At 43.8% G+C, this 16,195-nt stretch overlaps 1 protein-coding gene across 1 annotated transcript in view; it reads right to left on the bottom strand.

Moving 5' to 3' along the window:
- Positions 1-353: 353 nt before the first annotated feature.
- The window catches only part of DCBLD1 (discoidin, CUB and LCCL domain containing 1), a 47,682-nt gene continuing 31,840 nt past the window's right edge, over positions 354-16,195 (bottom strand). Inside the window, 9 exon segments of the mRNA XM_074150829.1 lie at positions 354-871; positions 3,384-3,503; positions 5,096-5,145; positions 6,184-6,274; positions 7,775-7,891; positions 7,982-8,129; positions 9,982-10,112; positions 10,844-11,059; positions 12,357-12,397. Coding sequence (XP_074006930.1) covers positions 354-871; positions 3,384-3,503; positions 5,096-5,145; positions 6,184-6,274; positions 7,775-7,891; positions 7,982-8,129; positions 9,982-10,112; positions 10,844-11,059; positions 12,357-12,397 — 1,432 coding nt within the window.

Here is a 16,195-nt window from a genome sequence, read left to right as displayed (position 1 = left end):
GAGAAGGAGGCCTGTTTTTCATAAATAGGCATTTCTGCAGTCCTTTCAGTCCCCCAGGTGAAAAGGAAACTTAAGAAATTCTCCTTAAATAAAAGCTATGTACAAATTGCACATGTTGCAAATGGAGCACTGAGATCAGTTACAGAAAATAAGATGTACAGTCTTCACTGATAACATCTCTCTTGCTATAAACAGTGATAAACAGCATATGCTTTCTTCAGATGTCAGAACCCAGCAAGACTGCAATATTATGTACACAGGGCTTGTTTGCCTTCTGCCTCCCGCGGCAGAGCCCCTCCAAACTCTGTTTTGGCTTCAGGAAGCTGTGCGGCGACGTTCCCGCGCAGGGCGGATCACAGGAGAGCTGTCATTGCTGTCTGGCTGATGGGCTTTAGGCAGTCTCTGGGGGTGGAGTAGCCCTCACTGCCCGGGGCGTTGGGCTGGGGTTTCTGGTAGTCCGTGCTGTAGCTCACGGAGGTCAGAACGCCGTTAGCTTTGGGTTTGTCGTAGTTTATGATGCTCTGCGGTGTCTGATAGTCTCCGTTCCTGAGATCGGTCTTACACGAACCGGAGAAGCTGCCGGCAGAAAGGGAGTGTTTCTGAGAGGAGGCGACGGGTACGTTGTAGCCATTTTCAGAGGGGAAATTATTTTCCCTTGCGAGGTGCCGCTCTATGATGGGGGTGGCGTATTCGGGCTCTTGGCTGGTCAGGGGCAGCGCGTACTCGTGCCGGGTAGCTCTGAGCGGACAGTGATAGTGATTTTCAAACTCTGAACTCCCCCTTCTTCCCTCGTCTTCCGTGTCCATGGGTCTAAAAGTAGATCCTTTCCGTGTTACCGTCCCGGTCCCAATCATGAGAGGCTGCTGATAATCTAAAAGGAAGCATGAACTGCTCAGTAAGGCACAGATAGATTAATTCATGTATCCAAGACATAGATATTGATAAGTATTTTATGTTGAGAAATGACTCATTGCATCAAACACGTGGTTATCAGGGGTGTGAGGAAACCTTGCCCCTGTACCAGTCCTGTAACCTCCTCCAGCGAGCAAGCATCACAGAGATGGCAGAAGCTCTTCCATGGGAGAGCTCCAATCTGCCTCCCTTTCCCTATTCCCTCCTTCCCTTTCCCCACCTACACATCCAAATAAATTAACATAATTTCTGGAGTATACTCAAAAGCCTGAGGAAAAGAGAAGTCAACAAAATACTAGCAACAAACTGGACATTGCATGGAGATCTACAAACGTGAAGTTCTCCAAAGCAAGTGTTCCACTTCTGAAATAATTAAAATGCCCGGAGGATTCTTAATGAGCCTGACCAAGTGCTGGCTTTATTTAAAAGGCATCTCGCGGTAGCTGACTGACAGGAAGGATGAAGTTAGGCAGAACAGCAGCCAAGGGAGTCAAGGGAAGTGTGAAGTGTGCTAAGCCAGCTCAGCGCCGCTGCGGGCACGCCAGGGGGGACCAGCCACGGGAGGAGAAGCGGCACCGCCACTGCCAGAGGAACTGGGGGGGGGTCACCGTGGTCAAGGGGGGTGGCAGGGAGAGGGCTGGGGATGGGCAAAGGGCCCGAGTAGGAGCAGGGAGCGAGGTGGAGGAAATGCAGCCACAAGCAGCGCGTGTTTGCAGCTCTAGTGGTGGAGGCTGACGGGTAAGAAGGAGATCTGGACTAAAAGGGTTTTCAAAAAACCCAGTAAAACTATTATGAGAAAATTCAGCGTTCTAACTTTCTCGCTCTGGTGCTAGTGACAATCTCTGACGGATACATACGGTGGCCTGAACAGCTCTAGTAAATGACACCGCTAAAGTATCATGTTTTGACGCAGGCGTGAAGAAGTTAGCTCAGTTTCTGTTCTGGCATCGTGGCTCATCTGACATGAGTGTCGAATCCGATCCCATATGTCCTGTGAATTTTTTTGGCAGTTCCTGGCTGCTTCCCAAACTTCAGCATGTAGGGTGAAGGTGTTATGATATTTCACTAAGTAAGCGGTGCAGCTCTCCCCGGCATCGCTGCCGCCATCCCCAGCAATCTCCCTCGCTCGGGATGAAGCATCTCGACTCGCTCCCGGCTGCCTTTGGGAACTGGCAGCTGGGGATTTAAAGGCGGGAGGGGAATTTCAGGTAGCATGTTAACCTGTATGCAATTTGCATGCCCGCTGCAATTAAGTTATTAAATGGCACGTTTCTGGGCTGCGTTCACATTTTTATTTCATGTTTCCTATTTTTAAGGAGACTGTAGGTGAAACACTGAGGCTGGGGAGCTGCCTGGCCGGGCTGAGAGTTCAGACTTCCCACACAGGGTGGGAAGGGAGGATGGAGAGAGCAGAGTCCCCCCAGGCACGGGCGGGGGAGCCAGATGACCATGATTTGTGAGCAAGCTTTATTCACTCCCTTTCCTTCATGAAATATAGCTGCTTTATAGGTCTCTGCATATTTATATTGAAAGTTTCTGTAAAGGGTTGAAACCATCTTTGAAAGATATCCAGGGTAGCACCATATGGAATTACAGTAACCATCCATTTGTTTTTCAAATGTATTTCTCTGCCAAACACATTGGAGAAATTTTAAGGAATTTCTATGGTCTGGAGCCTGGAAACAGCAAATTAATCTTTCTGGAAGATTGCTGATCACTGATCCTATGAAATGGCTGGTCTCACTAGCCTTTCCAGACAGACTAAACTAGGCAGGGATAAGATGTGCTAAGAGGATGAATTAAAAAAACATCCCTTTGGGATGCAAATAGTACTGATGTGGGGATTTGCTCTATCCAAACAGTGACCTGGAGCCAAGGTAGCGCAGGAGAGAAGGACTGTGGTTGGTTTTCTCCTTCTCTCTCATCTACCTGCTTCCACCTCAGGGGGCCTCGTCTCCAAAATAGTTCAGGTACCAGGAAAGCTGCACAGGGATCTCAGCTCAGATCACGACTTCCAGCTGGGCGTGAAATCCCACTGCAAACTAACTAAACAAGTTTTCTATTTGCTCAGCAGCAAGGGGCATTATGTTTTGTTCCATTTCCAGAGACATTTGTGTTTAAATAGAAACACAAAAATTAATTAGCAAAGCCAAACTATCCTATCCGAGGCACATTCCTTCAGTGCATCCATGCCTGAGTGCCTTCCATGGTTACCTTCAGCTCTAACTATTTCAGAGTCAGGGAATCTTTCTCGAAAACTCCCAAGAAAAGATTTCCAAAATAGTGGGTTTTTTTTCCATGAATACATTTAGCTGCTTCACTGTACATCTGGCATGAACACAGATAAATCTGTTCCTGGGCCTCAGCTTGTGTGAGAGTTGGAGCTTGTAACGTTGCTGGTCCATCCCTCTCCCGTTACCCACCCTGCTTGCAGAGCGACATCAAGGCATCGCAGGGGGAGCAACTGTTACCTGCCATGTCACTGGTGACCAGATCTAGTTTTTGTGGTGTCTCCTTCTCATTGTTATAGCTGATGGTAAATTCAGTCGACTGATGTCTGGTGAAGGGCTGCTTGATTTGTTTCCAACAACCTATGTTAAAGAAATAAAAATAGAAGGCTTATCAGGAAGTTAAATGCTCCTACGCAGAAGGTTTATCAGGAAGTTTAATTTTTGGTGTACTCATTGCTGTCGATATATTAAAGTAGTTAAAAGGCAAGATTAAAACGAGTTGTTTGGAAAAAAAAAAAAACCCACAACAAAACCCTACATTTGGTGGGTGAAAGGGGAAAAAGTGAATCATCAGCTGGGATTTCCAAGTGAAAATGAAACTTTATAGAGGACTTTCTTGGCAAGAAGGACTCTGTAGGTGCCTGCACTGATGCTTTAACAAAACATATCAGTAAAATACCAGCTTTAAATCAGTTACACGTTTTGCCATTGCTTATGTGGCAAAAAAAATGCTTAAAATTTTCTTTTTTTCAGTAGACTAGTATGGCTTATGTTTCCTTGATATCTGAGCACATACCAATTAATTCGTTCTCACAACAGCCTCGTGAGACAGAAAAGAGAAAACCCACCGTGTCAGGCACTTGCCTGGAGCCTGCAACAGGAGGTCTGTGGAGAGGCAGGTTCGACTCCCAGGTTTCTAAGTCCCAAGCCTGGTTCACCAGGGTTTAGGAGCTTGTTTTATGAAGCACACAAGCTACAAATGAACTGACTGGGTAAGAGGCTATCTCCAATTTCTTGGGATTTGTCCTCATTAGCAAGTGAGAAAGGATTATGATGTGACCTTGAAAAATCATATTAGCAAATATGATGTTAAGTACAAATTAATTTTCTAATGAGGGCGAGCTGCAGTGGGTAACAGCGTTCTTTTCACTGATGTCAGCACCTGCTGAGGGATGAAATTTTGGAGCTGAGCTACTGCGAGGCACTTGTCAAGAGACATGGATTGCTTAGTGGTTTCTTTTTCTATGGAAAGCTGAGATTCAGAAGGATATTCTTCTGCAGAAAAGGCAGGCCAGGAAAAACAGCTAAACTCCAACTTCCAAGCTGATGGCAGACCCCACATTAGAAAGCGTTATTGAGCAAGACAGAGATTGTCACTTTACTGGCGTTTTGCAGGCACCTCCTGAAGCAGAGTCCTCAAGCTGATCCCCTATTCAGATTTTACACATGAAGTACAATTCAGTATTGTTAGACTTTATAAATACAGTCCCAACCAGGGAGGTCAGCAAGATGGAAATATTAAAGCTATAAAAAATTATTAGCCTTTGCTTTCCTGGAGAAAGGCAATCCCCTCTGCTGTAGGGGGGAAAAAAAAAAAAAAAAAAAAAAAAAAAAAAGGAAAGCAGCAATTTTCTGTGAAATAGGTATTTTGGAGGAGGGAAGGAAATGGAGGGCACCTGGGAGCACTCTTACATGCTAATTTATGCGCTTTGTATAATAGATCTTTTGCTAATTGCCTTTCTGTCATAGAAACCAAATTATATTGTTTCTCAGGGCACTGTGCTAGGATGACACAAGTGGGACTATCATTTGCTGTTTCCCTTGTATGAAGTAGTGAATTTGAACGAGGAAAAGTGGATGCTATTTCACAGGCATTTCACGCTTAGTTACACAAACCCCTTCCGCTTGGCCCGATGGACAGGACAGGACAAAGCACATGATTCTCCACTAACCTGATTTCTGAGCACTGGATAATCCATAAGAAAGTCCTTTGGCTTCTCGCCTGTGAGGAGAAGAAAACATTTATAAATATCTGCACTCGCAGCATTTCAGCTTCACACCTTAGCTCCAGCAGAGAGTGCCTTTGTGTTTAGCGGCTGAGCACAAAGCTTCATTTTTAGTTTCTGGAGGCTGGTGTCTACTGTAACGTACGGCATACAACCCAGGGTTTCAACATTTTGTTTTTCCCCATCTATGCACAAGTTGTGAGTGCCGGTGTTTGCATTTCTTGTGTCTGGCACTCATCGATTTGATGTGTCCATGTCCCTACGTGTCACTCCAGGTTATGTTTTGGTGGGACTGCTCTTCTGAATTCTTTGGCTAGTTTACAGACTTTCTGGGAATGCAGGGCAGAGCTGGGTACTGCTAGTGAGGAAGCAACACCACCGGAGCATTGCTTGTACTTCCAAATCCCCGTCTGCTGACAGAAGCATTTCCTGGCTCTATGTGCAAGTGCAGGTTCATATGAATGGACATCCAGCACGAACCCCAGTGAGCAGCGCTTCTTCCAGTCCTCTGACTCGTGAAATGAAGTGGCTTAGTATTAGCGGCTCACAAGCGCGTGTGCGTACAACTCCTTACAGCAGGGCTCTGCTTTCAGCCCTCTACATTGGGTGCTCTAACTTAAGGGACTGGGAAGCAGAAACACAACAGGAGGGAAGTAAAAGAAAATGGCCCAGATAAATAGTTCAAATCCTCTCCTCACTGAATTTTTACTTGGCTTTGGTGTGGAAACTATTCCATCTTCGACTGCTTTACACCTTAGTATTTGTAAGCTGAAAAGAATAGCCAGTTACATTGCACTGTATATTGGGGTGTGCAGATCTGACCTGCTTTACCTGCATTTTTCATCAACTAGGGGAGACGTACAATAAGAAATACAATTTACAGAGGCATGGTAGGAGTTCTACTTAAAAGGAAGACTGCTGGACAGGATCGGTTTCCAGCTCCCTGGTAAAGAGGATCTGGAAAGAGGGCAGGTAGTTGGAGGTGCTGGCTAGGTAGCCACAAATGCCTCCTGTGACAAAAACCAGTATCTTACTTGCGCAGGGCTGCACAGATACAAATTCCAGAGAACAGGAACAGACACAGCACGATGAGGATGGGGACAATTATGGCTGTAAGCTTTAAGCCTGCATGAGAAAAAAAAAAAAAAAAGGATAAAAGTTTAAAAGGCAAATTACTCTGAAGCTGGTAATTTTTACTACAGAGAATACAGTAAAAAGCAGATAATCTTGCAGGAACACTCCTTGCAAGAGAGTATGAAAATGTAAAACTATAAAACTGCAAGACCTTTCCTCAGCCTACATGTACCTATGTGGAACAGTGTTGAGATGAGAGAGTTAAATATACTATCTCAAGGCTGACACTTGGCTTAGTATCTATATGCATCCTCACAAAGAGCAGTTCTTTCTTATTACACACTAGGTAACTTACAAAAAGCCATTTGTAACAACTCTGTTTTCGGTTGCTTATATAACTGCCAAATGAGGCTGCTATTTTACATGCCGACTATCTGGCTCATGCTGAACTGGCTGAAAACATTTCAGTCAAATATAGTTCAAAGATTTCCAGGAGTGGAACTAGGGAAAAAACTGTTTAGCCCCTGTTAAATTCTAACACAACGTAGTTTAGAGCAGGGATTTGAAAATGAGCAGTGGGGTGGCTCTTTTGTCAGGAATGCACCATTTGCTACTCCTACAGATACTTACCAGGCTGTGAGAATAAGGTAGGACACGTGTCCACAGGGTATTTACAATTTAGCAGATGAAAACTCAGTATATTTCATTTTCAGTGAACATGGATACAATTTACCCATGCCACTGCACAGATGAACTGAGCTTGCTCTTGGCAAGAGCAATGCAGTTTCAGAAGAGCTTTTTTCTTACAGTGATTGCTTCTTACAGCCAGTTTTTTACAGAGACATTCCTACAACTATCAGCTACCTAATGGGTAGCAGTGTTTGGTGTGGTGGGTCTGGTAGTTCCTGCCTGGCTATGTGTCCACCAAATGGTCAGTATAAGCAACAAATTTTATTTGCTTGCTTTTTAAGATCTAAGAAATTAGGTACACAATGTTAAACAATGAAGATTGCATATTCAGGGAGAAGTACGAGAATGAAGGTTTTCTGCCTTCCCGGTGAACACAGGCACTAGGAAAAAGTGTTTAATTACACAACCATGCACTACTGTGTGTTGCTTCGACCTGGGGACCTGCTCTGGGAGGAGCCATGGCTGCAGAGAGAGAAGGTAACATTTTTGTGAGACCACTGCCTCAGGTATCACAGCAATTGTAAAATATAGGGAGAGAGTGAGGAAGAGATCCTCGAAAAAATGCTAATGAGTGCTCAGTATAGTCCCTTGAGCCACCTACCAAGCATGGCAAGTAAACCAATATGACAGGGAAACCAAAGCCTGATGTTTCACACATCAAAGAAAATTAAGGTTTTCAATCTCTCTCTGTGCCTTAAAACAAAAAGAACATATGCCCCTCCCTCTTCTCTCTGTCGTTAACCTTTAATGAAGTCTGAAGGGAAAATAAAAGTTTTGATTTGTGATTAAGATTAAAGTTCACTCAGGCTGGGCTGAAGACACGATGCATCCTGGAGAAAATGCAGTGCAAGGTAGTCTTACCCAAGTTAGTTTCTTCTGATGGGATGGGCTCTGTAACAGTCTTGTCTTCTTTTCCAAGGGAGGTTTCTGTGCTCTGACTTGGTTTCTGCCACATTGAGTGCGTAAACGAACTATTAGCTGCAAAAGAGAAGGGGGGCATCAGTGGCACTGCAGGAGCACAGGGGGCTTTGGGGGCACCATGCCTGGGGAGCACTGCTTACCCCATACCTTGCATTATTCGACAACCCATCAGCTCCAGCTTCAACGCTATTCTTTGGTTCCAGGTTTGAGGGATAATTCGCACGTAACGGGCCACTATCGGAGGGATGAAGTTATTGCGTACTATGTCACCAGAGTTGGAGTTGCCTTGGAATACCTGCAACGAAATACAAGCACGTATTTTACTCTGTTTTAACTTCAAAGATTTTCATTATCCTAAAACTAATATATTGGTAATCTGGGATGCAGCCACAAGATTTTTGGAATTGAGAGTTCTGGAAAGAAATAATCTTTTTAGTTCTGACAGAAGCAGATGATCACATTTTTCTGTTAGCTCGGAGAAGAAAGATTATCACTCTGCTTCAATTCTGTGTAATTTCTAGTTAATGTATGCTGGCCTAATGCTATCATTTTTGATTTAGTAGCACTGCAGCACCCTTACTTGGGCAACAGGGGATAAAAATGTAAAAAGAAAAAACTAAAGTATTTCTAGACATTTTAGTAAAAAGGTCAGTTTTCTGTACCAAGCTTGAAGAGTGATGCAATTGTCTCCTTTTCCCTGCACTTACGCAGTATTTCCCAGCATCAGCTCAGCCCATGTGCGGAACATTAGTCCTTGCAAAATTAGTTCTTGGAGATGCTTTAGCATGATCTAGGACAACTTAAAAGCCTGATGAGATAGAGAAGTGAGCTCAGCACATCTCAGATAAAATGTCAGGCCACATGGGGTTCTGATGGGACAGGGAACAGTTTTTTTTCATGCACTTTAGCTGAAACTAAGATCATATATAATACTTTCATAAGATTATTTGTATATAACAAGTCATTGTGGAAAACTGCAAACCTGCAGGTTTTCAATAGCAGCCTTCACAGTTCAGCCACTACTGTATTGCACTTTCTGGGCCAACACCACTTTAGTTTAACACTTGTTCAGTATAACAAAAATATCAAGCCAGTTAACGTTACGCAGTGAAATTCCTTGCCATACAAGCTAAGAAAATCAGAGCTAGCAAGAAACCTCTCTACAGCTCTACCAAGTTTTTAAAAACTGCCATCAGGACTGAGGACCAGGTAGAGCCTTATCCTGAGGCAAGCAGAGCTCCCTCAGGAACGATGGGTGAAGGTCTGACTTTGAACGCTGTAGGGGAGAGGCTGCTTTTGGTTTGAGGTGGGTTTTTTTTTGTTTGAAAGGAAACATGAGGTTTCCAGGGGAAAATGTTATTAGATGAAGCTGTGCAGCACATCCTTTGTCTGCAGGAACTAATTGCACTGCTTTTATCTGTTCATTGTTAAAGTGACTTTGAGTCTGAGAGCTGTTGTGCAGAGAAGTGTTTTGGTTTAAAAGCATTTATTTTGTGTTCAGTTACATCAGTTCCTAACAGACACAGGCTGTGCTCACAGACTGGTGTCAGAAGAGTCCCGCCAGCGAGGGACGGGCAGCGGTGCAGCCCCTGGTGACCATAACACAGCCAAGCAGGAGCTGGGTCCGCAGGCACAGCTCCACCAGCAGAGCTGTGCTTTTAACCGAGTTAGTTGTTTCACTTCGGGGGGGCGGTGGGGGCGCGGGGAGGTGTTTGTGGGGGGGTTGACCATCCTGGTGCATCTGCGGCTGACTCAGCTTTGCTGGTGCCATACCGACTGATGCTTCTGCACTGGTACAGCGTTCCTAGCATGGGCAAGCTCTGAGCTGAGCTAAAGACTTGCCCAAACAGCCTGTTGTACAGCTTTAATTACGCCGTGGGGGTTTGGTTTTTTTTTTAAAAAAGGGACACACACATACATATGCCTCCCTGTGTGTGTCTCAAAACTTCAGTAAGCCCTGGGTAACTTCTTTGTTTCGACAAGCTCGCTATCTACTCCGTGGCCATAAATTACACTGGTGAAGACAACCCAAGTCTAGACAAGTCTGAAACTCCTAATCTTTCTTGACAGTGAAAGCCTGCCCTTCAATGTCAAGGCAGTGTACGCCTTATTGCTCTGTGTTTTCTTCCCCTCCCACTTTCCCTTACCTTTTCTTCATTGCTCAGAATCCCTTTGTAAGTTCTCCATTTTGAGTTGTTATTTTTGTAGTTCATTGTAAATGTCTTTACATAAAAGTTGAAATTCAGCATGGTGGATCCAGAACCAGTGGTCTTGATCCCTTTTAACAAAATGCAAAATACATTTTCATTTGCTAGGTGTCTGTTTTAAAGGAACATTTTCAAATGCAAACACAGAAGCCAAAACAATTTGGAGAACTTTGCCTTCAAAATCTTAATTAATTTTTCAAACTATGTTGGAATTGAGTTTAAAAGTTGGGTGAAGAATGGAAATCAGTTTTAAATTGTGAATGTGGAGCAATGGAATTTTTAACAGAGCTCAAATTAATGGCTCCAAAAATGGTAATTGCTTTTTGATGTTATGGTCCATATCATTAATCTTTACATCTTTAGCAGCAACTGTAATTTACATTTTTACAACTCAACTAGGAGTTGGAATCAGGCATTTCTTTTACCTGGACCACTGTTTCAAAGGCTGTGATTTTAATGTTTCTTATTGATTCCAGAACTGCATCTTTAGTAGATCCTAAGCAATCATTTATCATCCATCCAGACTTTGCTGGTCCCTGTGTAAATATTTTGTTCTGAGCGTAACAGCGCGTTTACAGATCAGACATGCATGACAGTTGACTTCAATCCTGTATCCCTATAGGAAGGCCAGTCTTGTAAATAGCCATGATTTTTTAAATAGGAAAAAAACATTCCTTAGTGCAGAACATTTCATTACATTTAATGAAAGAAACACTGCATTAGAGCATTATTAGCTTTTTGGCTGCATTCAGTTTCTTCTCCAGCTGAATCCCCAGCTTCTAATAGCCAGACAGTGACATACCTGTTATTCTCTTCTTCTCTCCCAGGTCTATCTCCAGCCATTCACGATTGCTGCTGTGGTTAGAGGCCCAAGCCAGTCCTGGGACGTGAAGCCAAGCCTTGTCAGGAGACCACTGGAACAGTTGCCCAAATTCGTTTGTCTCCTCCCAGTAGGAAGATGCAGTAACCTGGCTCTTGGACAGGAATCCCTCTTCCAGACTGAGAGATTTGTTGCAGCCTAGGAGTCCCCACACAGACAGGCAGAAGGAGTTATTTTGCATTTTCACAGCATATTTTTATATTAGGCTAGCAACATATGAAGACCACCCACAACAGCAAAGTCAGATGTTGCTTAATCTAGTGCTAGCCTGATACTATCCATTAGCTGTGGTGTTTGCCAGTCAATTTGTAGCAGATGATCCAGTACCAGAGTGCTTCAGGCCCTCTCCTTTACTGGTTTAACTCATGACACCTTCTGACTACATCTGCTATTTTCGCCATTTTGTTTGGGTTGGTTTGTTTTATTTTGTTTTGTTTTTAATCTCAGCAGTTTTGTCTCATTCGTGTGAAAAGCCGCCTTATATTTTTAAATTTTCCTTCTGAAACATAGTATTTATTTTGAGATTAGCATTAACTAATTTTGCTCTACAAAACATTTCTCAGATGTTTCGCTATATTGAAAGGAACACTTTACTGTAAATATTTCATGATTCTCACCTGCAATTAGGGCTAGGAAAGTTATTCATTAGAGGAGCTCCTTGATACTGCTGCCAAGAGGTGATATCATGAAGATAATAGCTGGAGGTAAGTATTACAAACTCCACCAAAGAACCCGCAAAATTTCTACACATCAAGGTTCTTCAGAGAAAACAGTGGAATAAGATTTCAATGAAGTTAAAAATAATTCCCTGGCAGTTTCAAAGGCCTATACATGCTCTACAGTTTTCAGTGGAATAGCAAATGATTTTATCTCAGATGACTGAAATATAATTCAAATGAACGAGCACGAACTTTTCCCCCCTCTTTGCTATGTTTTATGCAAATGAACAGTTTGACAGATTAAAGACGCTTTTGCATCTTGGAAAGTCATAAACAAAAACTCATTCTGTATCAGTGCAATGTAAATATATTTTCATTCCTCTCTGTGTTTTCATTCTCTTCTTGAATAATGAAGATGGAATTTATAAATGTCTGAAGAAAAACTGCTTTCATTTTCTGCCGCCTAAAGTACATTAAAACGGGATTATCTGATTGTCATTTTTCATATGCTGGCACCAGAAATGTAACAGCCGAACACTATTTCTGTTTCTCATGTGTGTGTGTATGACCTATTCCTATTCTGTGTTTTTTCCTAGCTCACTTCACATCCCTTCAATTTTTTTATTCAACTTGCCAATTTAAAAAAATTGCTGTCCTAAAATATCCTTCCTAGACACAGCCTGACACTCTCCTGATTCCTTTTCAAAACTTTTACAGCAAATACTTAAATAAAAAGGTAAAATTTGAATAGCTAAACATAAAGCCATTAGTCTTACCATTTGAAGTAAATATAAACCGCTTATCTGACAGCGAACCACTGTAAGAAAAGAAAAAAAGGTAAGTCAGCCTTTCAGGAGGAGGTCACGGGAATGCCAAGGTACAGTTTCAGAATCACTGTTTATCGAGCAAAATATCTCTTGCCAGACAGCCGCCTACTTTGCAGGCTGGTTACCAGCCCCAGTAAGAGCACTCTTGTGCATCTCCCACCGTCACTGAATTCAGATCAGTTTTTTAATGGTTTTGAGCATTCGTTATGCTTTAAAGTGACTCCCCATCCTGTCAGCCTGTTACTCTTGCTGCATGCTTCTGCTTTTCTCCTCTGTGTAAGCTCTGCATACGCTGTGGGAAAGCTTTCCCCTTCTGCTCCTCAGACCAGCACCATGAGAACATTCAAAAGAGCCAGGAATGGGAAAGCTGACAGGGCCTGGAGCTACCGGCCATGCACTGCTCCAGCACCGGGCCCAGGTCTCCTCACCCACAGTAGCTTAAATTAGAGCAACTTCACTGAAATCAATGATTTTCTATTAGTCTAAGTCCACATCTAGTTTGAAGAAAATCCAGCCTTAAGCACAGTGAAAGAGTTAACACTTGATGGTGACCAAGTGCATCAGCTCTGATGGTTCCTACTTGGGCTACAAGTGTATCGCAGCCAGGCTGAGTGAAAACTACCCCTTGTTTTAATTTGGGTGGGAACGGGTTCTGTTATAACCCTGACCAACAGCTCCTGTCAGGAACGGCTCTTTTTGCTCCATTAACAGGACCGCCTCTATGCCCTGCTTTTCTTCCTCCTTCTGACATGGACTGTGTTGCTTCAGGGGAAAAGCCATTTCCTGGGCCGCTCCACATAACCCTGCACAACGCAGGACAGGATAAACCACCACTGTAAGGGAAAGCTGTGCTTCCCTTGGCCTTCCGCGGAGCTACTTTCTGACTCCCAGCAAGATGCCCCTCGGGTTTCATTCCAGAAGCGATGACTCTGACTGGCTGCCTAATAAAAATAAAAGCCCGGGTTTTAACATGAAATTAGTTTGGCTTTCTTGAAAATCTGACCCCTTCAACGTCGCTCCAATTAGCTGCACACATCACTTGCCCCTTTGGAAAAGCCTTGGCCAGCAGCATGACAGAGCAGTAAAACAACTTCTGCACTTAAGCGTCAAGACAGCTCCCTTTCAGGCTGCCCTTTGTTGTTGGCCAGGAAAATTTCCCCCGAGGTACTGTCTGCGGGCTCCCGGCGAGGAGCACGGCTATATGTTTTGAGAGCACTGCAAACAGGGGACAGGAAAGCGGTCCCATGTCAAGGTCAATAAAAACACTGCCTTTCTTTGTCACTGAGGGAAAACTTATGACAACAGGCAAATGAAGCCCTTTGGAGATGATGGAGAGCACTAGGAGGGAGCTGATTTATTTGGGCACGTAGGCGGTAGAGCAGCTAGAAGGAGAAACTCAAGCCCTCCCTCCTACGTCTTCCCCCCAGGCAGTCCTCAGGGGCGATCAGATGTGCTCTGCTCGCTTCAAACCAGTTCGACATTACAGCCAAAACAATTTTTGCTTTCTTAGTGAATACAAAGCAATCCATTTCAAGAGAAAAGAAGAAAATAAAACCCCATGGTGATCAGTAAAATGTACCCCAAACAGAAATCGTAGTGCTCCTTGAATACTTATTTATGAGATAACGCTTTGTAATAAAAAAGTCACCCAGATCCCTTTCAAATAGAGAGCTGCAATTTTAGCAATAAAGGGAGGAGGTTAGAATTTCTAAGGTCTATAAAGCTATGAAATCAAGCTGAAATATTTCTGCTATCATTCTGCAAGTCACCAAAGAGGACAAACTAATTCAGTAAGTGGTAATTCATCAGTTTCCTAATGTGACAGGTGGCATTTGTCAAACAAATTTCGCTTTGTCCTTTAAGGGATGGTATCACCCCATGCTCCTCATTTTCCTGACCACCTTCAGGATCCTGCCTCGCCGACAGTACCAGTGGCAGGACTGCACGGGAAACCTGTGCCAGTAGCTCTGCAAAAAAAGGATGCTGCTTCCCATAACAAATTTCTGCTAGCAGCAGATACTTCCCCCCCCCCTCCCCGAGTCAGTCTCAAACAAGCTTTTTACACACAGTGCAGGTTAACCCCAAATCTCATCCTTCGGAATTCAAAAGCATGCGGCCTCTTGCATTTTCAAAGACAAATGATTTCACCTGCGCGGAGGTACAGTCACGGGCCAGCTCACGTGACAGAGTTAAACCCCCATATATTTGTACTGGGGTACTGGGATTGCCCAATAAATCCAGCCGCTTGATCGTCGTTATGGCCTTTGTGGGTGCAGGTCCAGGCATGGATCATGAGAACTGAAAACCTCGCAGGTGCCGGAGCGTAACAAGCGCACTGGGAAACGGAGCCAGGGATGCCCAGGTCAGCTCCCGCAGCTGGTGAGGGGACAAGCCGTGACTCCCCCGTCACATTACAGCACAGATACTTAACAGCTCGATGCGCTCCAGCAGCAGCTTTCCATGAGGTCAGTTTCAGCTCAAGTCACTAAATAATTTAAACCTTTAATACTGAAATCCACTATAAATAAGATTTTAAAAACTTGAGTAAGCTTTTATTTAAGGGTGTGTAAAAAGCTCTTAAAGCACTGCTGTCTAAGCACCGCACTGGCTACTCCACAGGAATTTCTTGCAGCGTGTAGGTATCCTGAGGACAGGGAAGCCATGCAGCTTTGGAAATACCTCTTACAAAGGCCTTTTCAAAGCAGGAAACACATTTTATTAGTAAATAGACCCACTCTTTCTAGGAACAGTTTTTCATGTTTTGAAATAAAAGAATTTCCCTGCATCCTCCAATTTCCCACTTCTGGGATAATGGGTTCACACCAGCAGTTCATCTGCTCCTGGGATTGTCCCATCTGCCAGGAGCAGCAGAAGCATCCTGGGAAGCGCTGTGCTCACACTCCCAGTTTTCTCAAAATCCGTGCCATCTAGTTTGCAGGCACCCATCCCTGTATGAGCCCATTTGCCTGTGGCTCCCTGTAGAAAGAGAGGGTTGACTTCTTGGGGCTATTCAGCCCCTTTGAGGTGTGGACCATGCTGGAGGAGTGCCTCTGTCTGCCCCCGTAGGCAGGAGAGCTAAGGGGGCTGCACGCCTCGCTGGGGTGCTCTCTCAGGGGCCTCACGTTAAATGGGCCAAATCCGAGCCCTGGAGGCTGGCTTCAGCCTGGAAGGACACATTTCAGCTCTTCTTCAAGCAAATGGGAGTTTTCCCACTTGATGTAACAGAGACAAGTTTGCATCTCTGTGAGTACTCCTATTATTCATGTGAAATATATAGGATATTTTGTGAGCAGCAACATTAAAAGGACACTTGGCAGTTAATGTGGTGGGTTAATTATGCAAAGAATGTTTTCCTGTCAGCACATATACATTTGCTGTCTTATCCACTTCATTTGTTGCCCACTAGCTCTGCCACTGTGAAAAAAATACAAACAGGAACCCCAGCTGCCTTCCATTATAACATTTTATGTGCTACCCTCTAAGTTACTCCTTCTGGGATTCTCAAGGATCACAAACACACAGATGTATGTAAACGGTTCTGTAATGTCTTTAGATAAGGCGCAAAACAGTTAATTTAGGCTTTCACTAAGCTGGCATTAATTTTCTTTGTCAATTAACTTTCAAGAGAAATAGAAAATATTTAAGCTTTCCAGGCCTTCAGCTAGTGGTCTACATGCTACCCAGCGTCACATACTCCAGTGCCATCATATAAACATTTCAATCTGTGCTGAAGTTTAAGCACAGTAACAGATCAAAATAATGCTTTTTTTTTTTTTGTGAATGAAATC

The sequence above is a fragment of the Numenius arquata genome, chromosome 7 (assembly GCF_964106895.1).
Source record: "Numenius arquata chromosome 7, bNumArq3.hap1.1, whole genome shotgun sequence".
Classification (NCBI taxonomy): domain Eukaryota; kingdom Metazoa; phylum Chordata; class Aves; order Charadriiformes; family Scolopacidae; genus Numenius; species Numenius arquata.
This window is presented reverse-complemented; position numbering and strand designations above follow the sequence as displayed.